Source organism: Gigantopelta aegis, chromosome 13, assembly GCF_016097555.1.
Source record: "Gigantopelta aegis isolate Gae_Host chromosome 13, Gae_host_genome, whole genome shotgun sequence".
NCBI lineage: Eukaryota > Metazoa > Mollusca > Gastropoda > Neomphalida > Peltospiridae > Gigantopelta > Gigantopelta aegis.
This window is the reverse complement of record NC_054711.1, coordinates 9,578,066-9,593,536: the sequence shown is the minus strand read 5'-3', so window position 1 is coordinate 9,593,536 and position 15,471 is coordinate 9,578,066. Positions and strand designations below refer to the sequence as shown.

The window sequence follows — 15,471 nt, the reverse complement described above, 5'->3', positions numbered from 1 at the left end:
TTACCATAGACGTCCAAGCATTTTAAAACTTACCCAGCAATTAGCGTCTGACAATGCTAAAGAACTTAATAATCTCGGAAAATATTTATTTAGAGCAAATGCCGTTAGAGATCAGCTATTGGAGCAAATTGGTTAATATTAACATTACTTCTATTTATTCAGTATAGTACTATTCGATTACATGCATATTAAAGCAATAATACATGTCTCTCTCAGTATACTTAATAATGACTTATATGTATTAAATAATGTAAGTCAATAGAATCTTAATTAATTAATTATTATTATTATTATTATTATTATTGTTATTATTATTATTAATATTATTATTGTTTACTAAATCACTCTCCTCCATAATCCTGTATATATTTATTATTTTGCTGTACATTGTATTATGCTGATAAGTTGTAAAAACTTAAAGCAATAAAGAACTTGAACTTGAGCACATTGATTAATTAATCGTCGGCTATTGGATGTCAAACATTTGATAATTCTGACTCGTAGTCATCAGAGGAAACCCGCTACATGTCCCCGTTAGCTGCAAGGGATCTTTTATATGCACTTTCCCAGAGAGAAAAGCACATACTACAGCATTTGACCAGTTGTGGTGCACTTGTTGAAAAGAGAAAACCCAATCCAGTTGCAATAGGCACATTTAAATGAAACATGTCCTTTGTTACCTGCGTATACTTGATTATTTACTTTCCTTAATTGGTAAGAAATCAGTAGGTAGACGAAATCGGAGAAATAACACACACACACACACACACACACGCATGCACGCACGCATGCACGCACGCCTACAGAGAGGTTTGGGAGTATCTGAAAAAAGAAGAGATGTATTAAATGATTTAGAAAACAAAGCAAACAGTGGTAAGATAATAGTCGATCCAAAACAAATTTTAGAAGAAACAAGAAATGTTTATTAAAAATTATATTCTAAACCGGATAATAATAAATCAAAGATGGATGCATATTTTAGACATGTGAGAACTATCAATAAAATTAAACTGTAAGAAGAAGAAGCAGATGCATTGGGAGAAAAAGTTAAGTGTTCTAAAGCATTGAAATTTCTTAAAAGCGTGAAACATTAAAAGAGTTCAGCCTCAGATGGCTTTTCTGCAGAATTCTTTAATTCTTTTTGGCTAGACTTAGGAAACTTTATTGTTAGATCCATTAATCACAGGTATGATATATAAGATATGTCAAATACCCTCAAATTAGGAATAATTACCTGTATACCAAAGCTAAATAAGCCATAACAGTTCCTTAAAAATTAGAGACCAACTACTTAGCTAAATTGTGTATATAAAATAGCTACTGGATGCATTGCAGAAAGGGTTAAAACAATATTGGATAAATTAATTGCTAAAGACCAAACTGACTTCATTAAAGGTAGATACATAAGCGAAGATATTAGACTCATATATGATATAATGCAATATTCTAAAGTATACAAAATCCCTGGACTCTTACTCCTAGTAGACTTCAGTTTCTTGGGATTTTATTGTAGAAGCTTTGGATATTTTTAAATTTCAAATCATCAATAAACAATGGATAAAAATATTTTATAACAACTCTGAATCTAGAATAATACAAAATGGATTCCTATCTGAAAACTTTAAACTGCAAATGGGCTGTAGACAAGGTAACCCTCTTTCACCATACCCGGTATAACTTTATAATCTGTGCTGAAATACTAGCAATATTAATAAGAAATTCGAAGGAAATCAAACGTATTCAGATAGAAGTAGAAACAATTAATGCAATTTTCTGCTCCACGGTGATGAGGACTCCCCACAGCCAATGAAATGAACACAATCAAAATCGTTTGCTGTTAGACATATAAGTTAAATTAAAACTGATACACAACTCTGATACTCACTGGTACACATTTGCGACCATGCAGGCCAATCTCGTAAATGGCATTTACTATTACGGAAATAGCCGAAACATTGTGATTGATTGATGGAGACGGAAACTAATTTTAATGCAAATACGAGATACATGCTATATTGTTCGATTACATTATAATAGTTTGCAAATTGAAAATGTTGTCATTGTATTGACAATTTAATTGCTGTAGACTAGATGTCCGACTGAAAATTCCACTTCCTTCAGACGTCGGATATTGGTGAGGTGGGTTTTGTTTTTCAACCTCTGTTAATATTCATATTTCAGACTCTTGGAGTAGAATTTTCCGAAGACAGAAAACGAGGTTACTCTCATATAAATATCATAGAACGTCTGGTAATGACGGAACTTACTTGTACTGCCTTGCACGCTAACCTTAAGAAAACGAGTTTACTCTCATATAAATATCATAGACCGTGTGGTAATGACGGAACTTACTTGTACTGCCTTGCACGCTAACCTTAAGAAAAGAAAGAAAAAAGAAGATGAACAAAATAACGTCATAGATGAGGCATGAACTGAAAGTAGCTACTATTTATGTTGCATTAGTAATGTTGTTGTGCTTAATGCTCGTCGGTGGCCCATTGGGCTATTTTTCGTTTTAGCCAGTGTACCACGACTGGTATATCAAAGGACGTGGTATATGTTATGTTGCATATCAGTGGGGGAAAATGTATTGGTTTCCTATCTAAGAATATATGTAAAAGGTGACAGAATGTTTGAGATACAACAATCGATGATTAATAGACCGCTGTGCTCTAGTGGTGTCGTTAAAAAGACCTTTAACCTTAGTGTTGTTATACATAAGAAACAATGATGTAAGGACAAGCCTTTTTATATACACAAAACTTCTGCCCGTAACAAAGAGTGTAGACACTATTTTATGAAATTTATTTTTTCACACCCGTTGGTTAGAAGACCATGTGTTATTTTTCATAACACATAGTTGTTTACAATCGTACGTGTGGCAACAATTTCAAGACCTACATTGGCTGCTCCCAAGTGGTGACCAAGTCACCAATGTCATACGTTCAATAAAAGAAAACAGACAGCAAATCACATGTCACGGCCTTTGGCCAGTTGTGGTGCACCAGTTGGAATGAGAAAAACATGACCAGTCAGTTGAATGGATTCACCGATGTGGATCGATCTTGCGACGCAAGTACCTCAGGTGGGCGTTCCCTTGTTAGAAGATAGCTTTTACTGGACCATACATATTGTATGTTCATATCATTTCAAGTCCGTCCGTCTTATCTATGGAAATTGGTGTGAATGATTTATGGGAGTTGAATGTCTAAGTTTTAATATTGTTCTCATACTCTGACTATTAGAACTCAGATAAACAGTTTCTTTTGGTTTATTTATGATTTCAAGTTCGTCTGTCTTATCTATGGAAATTAGTCTGAATGATTTACGGGAACTGAATGTCTAAGTTTTAATATTATTCTCATACTCTGCATATTAGAATTCAGATGAACGTTTTTTTTTGGCTTATCACACGTAAGTATATTTTCTTTTTCGTTTTCTTATTCATTGTCTAAAAGTAAGTTGAAGTTGTTGTGTATGATGTTGCTGATAGTTGATGCTGATGGTAGTGGTGATGATTATGATGATAATGATGATGATGACCATCATCAGTATCAGTGTACTGGCGATGATGAAGAAGATGATGATGATGTCGATGTTGATGATGTTGATGATGATGATGATTATGAAGCAAGAAGCATGAAGCACACTGTCAACAACACACATAGCCGTCGCGTATTGTTCGTTGTTCACAGGTGGTAACCTAACTTAAATATTTATAAACATTTCATATAGAATAGTCTAAAAAGATTTATTTTATTTTCCCCGGATGATAATGTACTATTTACAGATCACCATGAAACGTTTGATATCAAACCTTGTGGTCTGGTTGCTGATCTATATTTGTGGGCGCAACATTGATGGGTTCCAGACACATATTTATCGGGCTGAAGACATCAGCACAGGTCGTTTTGCGTACATAAAATATATCCCAAATGTACAGTCGGAAATATCGTGTGGCGCGTCTTGCGCCAGAGACCCAGATTCATGTAAAGCCTGGTACTACAACAGACAAGACGAAACCTGCAGCATCCGAACTGGAGAGGTGAGTGTGACAACATTTTGAAGTCTATAAAACAGTCACGTGAAAACTTAACATCAACACAGGTCCTTTTGCATACACAAAATCTATCCCAAAGGTACAGTCGGAAATATCGTGTGCCATGTCTTGCGCCAGAGACCCAGATTCATGTAAAGCCTGGTACTATAACAGACAAGACGAAACCTGCAGCATCCGAACTGGAGAGGTGAGTGTGACAACATTTTGAAGTCTATAAAATAGTCACGTGAAAACTTAACATCAGCACAGGTCCTTTTGCGTACACAAAATCTATCCCAAACGTACAGTCGGAAATATTGTGTGTGCCATGTCTTGCGCCAGAGACCCAAATTCATGTAAAGCTTGGTACTACAACAGACAAGACGAAACCTGCAGCATCCGAACTGGTGAGGTGAATGTGACAACATTTTGAAGTCTATAAAATAGTCTGGTGAAAACTTAACATCAGCAGAAATTTTTAAAATATGTATCCTGATTTCGAAGTAGTCTGTTAATTAATAACAGCATAGTAATTAACAACGATCGTTTAGGTTGACAAGAACCGTAACTCTGAATGAAATCTGTCTAAACCGGCATATATGAACAGTCCCGACCGATGCCGGTTTTGGCAGAGTCCACTGTATAAATAAGAAAGATCAGGTCAGGTCAGATAAAAGTTTAACGTGCGCATATACTACGAAGGTTTCGCACACGCCTGTCACGGACGTAACCTCTGATATCACTAGTGACTAAGTCCAGGCCAGGATGGGGTATGTGTGTGGGGAGGGAGCGGGGTGGGGGTGGGGTGGGGGGGTACGTATGATGTGGGAAGAATTTCCAATACAAATGCAGTAGTTAGGTCCAAGACCTAAAGCTAAAAGAGATGATCATTCGACTTATGTCTGGACAAAAACTTAAGTCCAAAAATAAAATTAGAGTGCTCGTTCAAAAAAGTTTTTAAGGTGATTTCAGCAATTTAGACGGGCTGCCAAAGTAAAGTGCGTCAGACTGTTTACAAAAAAATAATCATAAAATTTTGAACAACGGCCCAAAAATTTAACGTCCGACTAAGTACAAACAAGGAGGTTACCTGCCCTAGGAAAGGCTGGCTAACGAGCTGATGAGCGGATTCGCAGCAAATCGGAGGATGAAGCGCTTCCATTTCTGATGTTGTAAGTGGCTGATGACGCTTCCGTAGTCGTCGCCGAAGAGAGCCTTGATGATCCGATGAATGATGTGGCTATTCATTTCGCTGATCAGGATCGCTTGGCGGTAGACATCTCCTCGGCGTTGAGTGACGACTAGTCCCGACTTGCCGGTTGGGAACTTGATGGAATGCAGCTCGAAAGCGCTTCCACCAGAGAGGTGCTGTAATTCTTCGTTCACTATTCTGTCCAGCTGTGTTGCCTTGTCCTTGGTATCTGAGTCTACAGGGGCCTGAGCTGGTGGTGTCTTCGGTGTTATAATGTCTGTAATAATGTCACTATCTATAGACCATGACAAAAGTCTCTGGTTAATAATGGATGTAAACAATTTTCCAAAGCAACTACCTACACTAATTCTTCTATAATTATTTGTGTCCAAAATATAACTTAAAAAAAAATTGGCACAACTACAGCAGTAGACCAACTCCTTGGACCATAACCAATTGTTAACACACAATTAAATATCTTAAATAATATTGGTATTAAAAAGTATATATATTCAATAAAATATTCATTAATAATACCAAGACTACCGTTGGCTTTTTTTTTTTTTTTAAATTATATATGGCCATTTCCATTTCTTGAATTGTAATAGTTTTCTCAACTTCATTCAACATATTATCATTTTTAATAAACGAAAATAGTTTATCATCTGATGCCAACAAATAAAAGTGTTCCATGAATGTTTGCAACTGAATACTATTTCAAATAGATTTCTTCCTTTTGTAAACCTAGAATAGAATTGTTTGGGATTAGTTTTTCTAAAACGATCAAGCATATCACCTTCAGTACGTAAATAGTTTCGAGTCCTTTGTTGTTCTAAATCATTATACCTTTGTTTAATTTAAAAGCTGGTGATTTTCTAACTAGTTCTATTAAAAACTCTAACGGCATTTAAATAATAGCAATAGTATTCCTTTAATTCATGACAGTTTCGATACCAGCTGATCGGGTCACAGCAGACTAATAAAATATTCCTACGATTCAACTTACATATTAAATATATTTTCTTTAGATTATCATTTGCTGTTTATTCAATGTGTTTTGGCTGTCTTAATAATTGTAAGAAGCACAACCTGGACTTTGTCTTCAAATAATTTCGTACGTAGGAAAACCCACACATATTTTAGGAAATTAAAAAACTTTACAATCTAAAATTGGAATACAGTTAATGAGTGTTGAAATCAGGTATTTGTCAGGAATGAATATTGTAATGGCAATGTCTACACTCTATTTGAAGCGCATCACAGCCCACGTGACCCGCCCCATAGCACGTGCACAGCATCATTGAGGCTAAGGTGGTTTAAACGTGCCACTGGTCACGTGACCAAAATAGCACACGTGTTTTCACGTGTTTTCATCGTTACTTGCCCACAGTAGTCTGACACAACGAAAAACATTTTTATCATCAATGACAACCTCAACGCTGCTGCATATCGAGACCAGGTGCAGGTATAGGAACTTGTGCTCTTCATAGCAACTCATGATCCAGGCCTGGTCTTTCAGCATGACAACGCCAGACCCCACACGGCCATCTTGACAAGGGGTTACCTGAGGAACGCGGGCATCATTGTCACGGATTGGCCTTCAAGGTCGCCCGATTTGAATCTCACCAGGCACGTCTTGAATGTGGTGGGAAGACGCCTGTGCACCCACATGAACCATCCACAGACCTTGCAGGAACTTGGTGTCTCATTAGTGCTAAATGGCGCCGTGTCCCTAATGCAGTCTTTACACGCATCAGGCAATCAATGAGGAGGCGTTAACTTGCAGTTGTGGGTAAACATGGAGGGCATACGCGCTACTGAACCTGTCATTTCATCAGACGACCCTGCTTGTGAATTACCATTTTCACTGTTTGTGGTTTTGATGAATGATGTGGGCACATCGAACAGATTGTTTTGACTCAACATTTATTCCTATTCTTTCTTTGGACGTCATACAACAAAAAATACCTTATTTAACACGTTCTTCTGTCATATTTTCTAATTAGCCAAGATGAAACGGTTGTGAAGTTTTTAATTGGACTCAGTATATAAAATGAAATTTAACCCAGTACAAATATTAGAACGATCAGAAACATGCTTAATATACAGACACTAATATTTCATGAAACAAAATATATTTGATATTTAATTACAATTGTTAAAAAGTCTTTGTTAATAGATAACATCTTAAAACTTGCAGCAAACTCAGGAATGCCCCTTTAACATAAGCAAATAGCTTACTACGAATTAAATGATGCAAATTATCCTTTTCAATGAAATCACTTCTTGTTTGAGTATGACTATTTAGGTCACCTACAATAAATACCTTTCCACTGGCATATGGAGTGGGTGGGGTGGGGAGGGGGACACGTTTTAGCAAGATCGATGATTATATATATATATGTATATATATATATATATATATATATATATATGTATATATATTAATATATGTATGTGTGTGTGTGTGTGTGTGTGTCTGTGTGTGTTTGTGTGTGTGTGTGTGTGTCCTCTCTCTGTGTATAATATGTTATATGGTAATTATGTATATACATTATTTTCAGACTAACACACACCAAAGCAAAGCGGACCTGTCTCATGATCAGACATCGCGGAAACAATGGCGCTTGGTGGATCCTAGCGCCACACTTCCAGGTAAAGTTTGCTTGTTGAAAATTATTAATTACAATAGTTTTGAACATTATTAATTACCATAGTGAATAATAATGATTAGTTAAAATAGGGATACAAATATTAATTACAATAGATTTTAAAAATTACTAATCACAATAGGTGTTGAACATGATTATTGACAATAGAGGTTGGAAATTGTTGATTGCCATAGGTGTTGAAAATTACTAAACACAATAGGCTGCCAGGATTGGACTGAACTGCGGTGGACACGGTGGGGGTGGGGGATGGGATAGCGGGAGTTGGGCATTATTTGGGGCCATAGGCATAGGTGGTTTGGCCTTACGGTTTGTGTAGGGTTGGACTTCCCTTCCTCCCAACCGTCACCTGGTCACACCACTCTTTAAAATATTATGAGCTTAATTAATACTGTTCAATAATTATTATTAATTTTAGGCCAGCCCATCTAAATTTGCGTCGAAATTATATTATATTAATAATTTATATAGGTTAGGAATGTTAATATTTTTCTTTAAGGGCGCAGCCAAAATTTGTTAACCCCAATTTTCCCTTTTTTATACTTTTGTATAATATTCAAAATTTCAAAATGGACCCTATTTGTTACGTTATCCCTATCCCAAGTCAGACCCCCGATCATATCAGAGGGCGGACTCGGGATAGGCGTGTTCGAAACCCTAGTGGTATATGAACACGATAAACCAGTTACTAATCTAAGCTAATTTGAAAATTATTAATAACAATAGATGTAGAATATGATTAATTATAATAGTGGTTGAACGTGATTAATTACAATAGTGGTTGAACTTGATTAATTATAATAAGGGTTGAAAATTATTAATTATAATACGGGTTGAAAATTACGAATTAAAAAGTGGTTGAAAATTATTAATTACAATACTAGAATGTCTTGCTTTGAGTTTTTGTCAGTTTTGTTTGTCCCGCTTTTACGAAAAATATGCGTTGAAAATGATTAATTACAATGTGGCCTGGAAATGATTACTTACAATAGAGATTTAAAATGATTAATAACAATATGTGTAGCAAATAATTAATTAAAGTAGGTGTTGACAATTAATACTTACAATAGTGTTTGAACATGATTACAATATGCGTTAGTTTGAATTTTCTTGTGATTTTTGGTTTGTCCCGCCTTTACGATAAAAAAGGGAGATAGGGCGACATTAACGTTGCATTAACGTTTTGCGTTTATATCTGTTTCTAATAAACTATTACGTTCTAAATCAACGAAACTTCTGATCCAGTTTCCGGTGTCTACTTATCGCAACATCTAAGATACCTTAGGGCATGCTCACTGCATGCAGATTCATAAACAACGCCAGATCATTCTGTGAGAAAAGTTATTTCATCAAGGAGGCTATACCTACTAAATACGATGCATCACTGATGAAAATGATGGCTGATGCTATTCCACATTTTGAAGTTTTAGAAGACATGACAGACTTCACAGCTGTGGTGGCAGTACACATGAGGGGTGCCACCGCTGGGGCAAGAATTGCCCACCTTTCGCGAACACCTGATATCATTACTGTTATGATAGTGATTCATAGGTCCATGTCATCACACAGTGCATATTATTCTAATGAGCTCTATTAGGTGATAGTGGTTTTATACTTTAGTAAACAATTATGGAGTGATGGTCCTCTGAGCGGTGCAGGGAGGATGTATTGTGTAGTAAAAGATATCCTCGCGAGTGGCTGTTCACCTCAATACATTGGCACTAGATAGGAATTCATGGAATCAACCACTAGTTTGCCAAATTAATGTCGATTTGACTCTGCATTGTTCAGAGATAAGACACTGATCTTGTATTACGATTTTGTCGTTCAGATTTATAATTGCACCTATGGATGTTCACCAGTCTTCCGATAATAAATGTGCAAATGTCATGGATATAGGACAATGTTTAGCGTGTTTAGGACGCACACTCTGACCTTGTCAGTGAGTTCTGCGAACGACAGGTTTGTGCAAGTGGAATGCTGCCATTTATATAACAACATTCCATTTCATTTCAACTTAGTTTCATTCTTATATCCAATTAACGTTCAAGCACGCTGTCCTGTGCACACAGCTGTCCTGGACAGTGGATTAGTTGTTCGTTGGTTAGTGGATAGTGAGAGAGAAGAGGGTGTAGTGGCCATACACCTACCAACTGAACCCTTAGGAACTCCCTTTGTGTTGGAGTCGGTACTGGGCTGCCAACCATGTACCTACCAGCCTGTAGCCCCATGGCTTAACCACTGCACCACCGAGGCTGGTCCTATAGAACAACAAAATGAGGCGGTGCTCTGAAATAATGGTGGATGCTGTTATTGTTTGTTTGTTGTTTTTTGTGCATCACAGTACATCACCACACAAATATATCGAAGGCACATTGATCAACTTCAGAGTTTCTGGCTCAATACACATACAAACAGTTTTCATTGTATTATATATAATATCATAATCTTCTGCAAATTTCTCGCAAATCGTTAACATTTTTCTTAATGCAGAAATAGATGGGCAAAGAAGTGACATATCATCAGCAAAACTGAAGTTATTTAGAAACACCCCACCAACATTACACCCAACTGCACATTTTGACAACTGTAGGTTAAGGTCATCAATATATATATTAAATAATAAGGGTGACATTACCCCACCTTGACGGACGCCATTTGTTACATTAAACTTACAGGAGATATATGCACCCCATTTTACACTAAACAATTGGGTTAAATACCATGCTTTGAGAAAGCGAACTACAAAAATAGGCACGCCTTTTTTCAAAAGTGTCATATATAATGTCCAGTGATTTACTCGGTCAAAGGCTTTTTTCGCATCCAACAAGCAAACATACACAGGACTACCTTGTGAAATGTAAAAGTTAATAACTTCCTTAAAAGCAAATAAACACATATCGGTGGATGTCCCACTTTTAAAACCAAACTGATAGTCTGATGTACTCAGGTCTGTTCGTGATAACAGTACATGTTCCATAATTTTTGATATCACAGTTGCTAATGCAATTGGACGGTAATTGCCTTTATCTGTTATGTTTCCGGTTTTGTTTTTCACAATAGGAACAAGAATAACATCTGTCATACTACTAGATACATGTCCGTGTACAAGCATGGCACTGAAACAAACTGATAATAGAACGAATAATCTCTTGGACGCATATTGGAGGTGTTCCGCTGAGAGGCCGTCATTCCCTGCTGATTTCCCACTGCTAAGTTTAAAAACGAACTCCATTACCTCATTGGGATTTACGTTCATTTCAGCAACATAACTTGAATCATTAGCAATATACTCTTCAACATATGCTCGATGATGCTGACCTGTCACAGAATTTAGAAGTTCTTTATAATGTTCTTTAAACAAACCTGCAATATTCTCTTCCCCAGTTGTTGCCAATAGAGTTCGTTTATTATTTTCTGTAGAAATATTTTTCCAAAATTCACGAAAGTTCATGTCGGTCAAATTTTGTGCTATAGCATCTGCCTTCATTCTATCGTTCTCATTTTGACACATTCTAAGAGCGTATTTAAACTGCCTACGTGTTTTGTTCATATTTACACATATAAGTCCTGTTCTAGGTTTACCATTGTCTCGCCATAACAAGTAGGCCTCTCGAGCAATGAGATGTAGATCTTTTACGTAGTTATTCCATCCAGGCACATTTTTTTGATTGTCACTATTACCTTTAATCAAATGTTGAGATACCAATTTTAATGCATTAACAATTTCATTATATAAACTATCAATACCATGTAGATGACCAGATATATTGCAGTTTGGAGTTTTACAAGAAATTGCATCATTAGGAAAAAAGATTTGAGACAAGGAAATATCTGACTCAGCTGTATACGTTTTTATATCATTAGCAGTAACTTTTGACCAGTTTACAGACGTTCTTGGCAGTATGTGATTTTTGGCTAAATTGCATTTGGTCAAACCGTTCACACTGATGGTGAATTGTAATGGCAGATGATCCCATGGCGCAATGTCATGTAGTATATTCATATTAGTTATTGCATTGTGTGCAGCTGTAGTAGCCAAACAGTGGTCTAGCCATGACGTTGTCGCATACACCTCACTAATATATGTGTACGTATCTGTACCTAAAAGAACAGCATCCGATAATATATAACCATGTTCTGAACACATATTATATAATTCAGCACCAAACCTTGACTGCCGCTTAATATTGGCATTCCAATCACCGACTATGTACACATTTGGAGTGTTGGATTCCTCTGATATGGCATGCAATTCTCCAAGGTACGAGACGTAATCCTCCCAATTTTCAGGCGAATCAGTCGGTAAGTAAACACACAACATAAGTACTTTCTATGATGCACAATTTAATTCTAATCCTATTATTCTACTATCGTCATATGTACACACATTAACTAAACTGCCGAGTGTCTTCCTCCATAGAATAGCCACTCCACCATATGGACGTCCGGCTAGTAGATTACTGCTAGTATCCATAGCAGATACCCCTCGAGCATAAAAATCATCGTGTATGTAAGAGAGTTTTGACAAATCATAGTCTGCTAACCAGTGCTCCTGCAACAAACATATATCATTAGCATCACATAATTCATGAATATCTGGCGCCGATGTTTTAAGAGACCGACAGTTGTATGAGCATATCTTAATTTCTTCTTTCATGATATTTGCTAATGTCGTATCACATAAAACTTTCGAACTAAAACTTCTTCTGGCCACACGTTAGGACTCATTAGTTTATTGATGTTTTTGGAGTCAACAAGGATTTTAAACGACGAATAGGTGTCATATCGTGTTCTGAGTTTTTCACACCAGACATCAATCCCCAGCACTGACCTTACGTAATCAAGTATGTCCGACTCCTTAGTTCCCGGCGCTAATCTGGTTACGAAAACGGGTACCGGTGTAGATTTGACTCCCCACAGTGCCGATGACTGTGCGGTTCCTATTACTACCGGCTTTTTTCGCTTCGGACCAACGAACTTAAATCCATCTGAATCAACACCACTTCTGTGCGGAACAGCTTTTCTTGTTTTCTTTTCTCTATTCAGCTCCATGCCATTAGATGCCAATCCAGCAGCCATATCAGCAAAACTGCGTGCAGTCCCTGTGTGTTGAGACATCTCCCTAGTAACATGAGATAAAGGCTCATCTGGTCGTACTGGGCTCGATTGCCTATTAGGGGTTTTGCAATTTCGTATCAGCTGTTTTGCATCTAGTTCTCCATCTTCCTTTTCAGTTATTACATTTTGGCTTTGTTTCAAGATATTAATGTCGCTAGGTGTGACTGTTTCCGCCTCTAAACCACTGTCGTGTACACAATCGTTCACGGGTGAAGAACTCACAATATCAGTATCTTCATCATTTTCTTGGCCTACATCGACAGCCAACCCCACTGAACATGCACAATCTTTTTTATTCTGGAATGTACTTCGACATATCTCAGCAGTGGCCATCTGGGCTGTTTGCAAAGAGGCAATACTGCCTTTCATTATTTCAAGTTCCTTCAAAAGAATTGGCGGCAGTTTATTCAGATCTTTCGCAGCGAAGCATGGCACATCATCTGGTTCAGTGTTATGCAGCAAATTCAAAATATCATGAATGTTATTCTTTTTCTTTTCAACACCCTTTCGTGTTATCATACGTCCACAACTTTCCGTATTATAGCAAAGGTCAAATAAGATTGTCTTAGCATCCTCAACTTCGTGATCTGTAAAAACATCAGAACACAATTTTACAATGGTATCATGAGGTAATACATCCATTTTGTTTATTACAAAACAAAGCAGCTCGCTGACAATAACATTGTTTCCAGTAGTACAATGTTTTGGAGATGTCGGCAGTCCACTCCCATGTAAATCAGAACTGACTGGCGTTTTCTGTGGTGTACTTCTGTAGAAACGGCTTGCTGCCATGTTGGAACCACATGTATTCTCGTCATTAACAACAATTCTCTTCTTTTTCACCGATGTTTCACTGCAACGGTATGCTCGCATTCTTCACATGTACATATATATGAATTAATACAGAAATTTACATATTATAACTGATTAAAAATTAAAACAAAAGAAACAGGATATTGAAGATATTAAGATTGGCGGAGCTCCGACAAAACACGTCCTACCGTCTGGCTGACGTAAAGGTTATAGAATTCATACATGTTTGGAGCAGATGGAAGTAGTGGTTTTTTTCTTACAGCCAAAACACCAATCACAGGACTGGTGGTATTAACTGCACTATCAAACGTTTGGTGCACCTCGAAGTTTGACTCAGCGGGAAGTTATTTGGTTTAGTACTATCTATAGTACCACTTCCACGTTTTAGCGTACGTTATAGCAGAAGCCATATGACACGTTTAATAGAATAGAATAGATCAGATGCACAATTAAATGCAGTATTACGTACAGACATTACTGGCACGCCCAAACAAGAAATCGTCGACGACCATTGTAGATTTCCAATATACGAAATCATACTGACACTCCTACCTGGAACCCTGAATGTCTCCGTTTGTAGATCAGACCACGGCCGTTGTTAGCTCGTGTCCATGTCGAAGTTCACATGGACAGAAAATGACGTTGGTTTATAGCAGAGCTAGTAAGATCTATTTTCAGCCATGTTTTCTTCTTTTATTTCAAGATTACGTTTGTTCTTTCATCATTTCTAGCTCAATGTAGAGGTCCATTTGTGAAAGATGTAGTAAGATCTATTTTCAGTCAGTTTGTTCTTTGATCATTTCTAGCTCAATGTAGAGGTCCATTTGTGAACGATGTAGTAAGATCTACTTTCAGTCAGTTTGTTCTTTCATCATTTCTAGCTCAATGTAGAGGTCCATTTGTGAACGATGTAGTAAGATCTATTTTCAGTCAACAAATTCACTCTTCATTTCTAGCTCCCTCTAGAGGTCTGTTTATGAAAAATGTAGTAAGGCCAATTACCAGTAAGTTTGTTCTTTTATCACTTCTAGCCATGGGGGGGGGGGGGGGACGCGTCTCCCTCACTTTTCAACGCCGGGGGACAATCTATATAAATGTCCCCCCCCCCCCCACACTTTTTCATTCAGCAAAAGCTACCACCACCACCACCAACCATTTTTTTTTTTAAAGTTTAACCACTAATGTAGTACACTCACACACACACACACACACACACACACACAGTGTACACACACACACACACACTAATACGCCCCCCCCCCCCCCCCCCACACACACACTTTTAAAGCCGGATTGACGCCCACGCATCTAGGTCTGTAGAGTTTCGTTTCTAAAAACATGGTGTAAGATATATTTTCAGTCATCTTGTTCTTTCGTCATTTCTAGCTAACAACAGAGTTCCTTTTCTAAAAGATAAAGTAAGATATATTTTCAATCAACGTGTTCTTTCATAATTTCTAGGTCACTGTAGAGTTCCATTTGTAAAGAAATAAAATTGTATTATCTATTTTCAGTCATTTGTTTCTTTCATCAGTTCTAGCTGAATGTACAGTTCCGTTTGTGAATGAATGAATGAATGAATGAATAACTGAATGAATATTTAACGATACCCAACACGAAAAATACATCGGCTATCG

The 15,471-nt window shown here is 37.1% G+C and overlaps 1 protein-coding gene across 1 annotated transcript in view; it reads left to right on the top strand.

Annotated features, from left to right (window-relative positions):
• Positions 1 to 15,471, top strand: part of LOC121387105 — a 34,198-nt gene that overhangs the window by 9,792 nt on the left and 8,935 nt on the right. The window contains exons 3-6 of the mRNA XM_041518129.1: positions 2,182 to 2,250; positions 3,791 to 4,045; positions 6,751 to 6,876; positions 7,796 to 7,886. Of these exons, the coding sequence (XP_041374063.1) occupies positions 2,182 to 2,250; positions 3,791 to 4,045; positions 6,751 to 6,876; positions 7,796 to 7,886 (541 nt within the window). The remainder of the gene's footprint in view (positions 1 to 2,181; positions 2,251 to 3,790; positions 4,046 to 6,750; positions 6,877 to 7,795; positions 7,887 to 15,471) is intronic.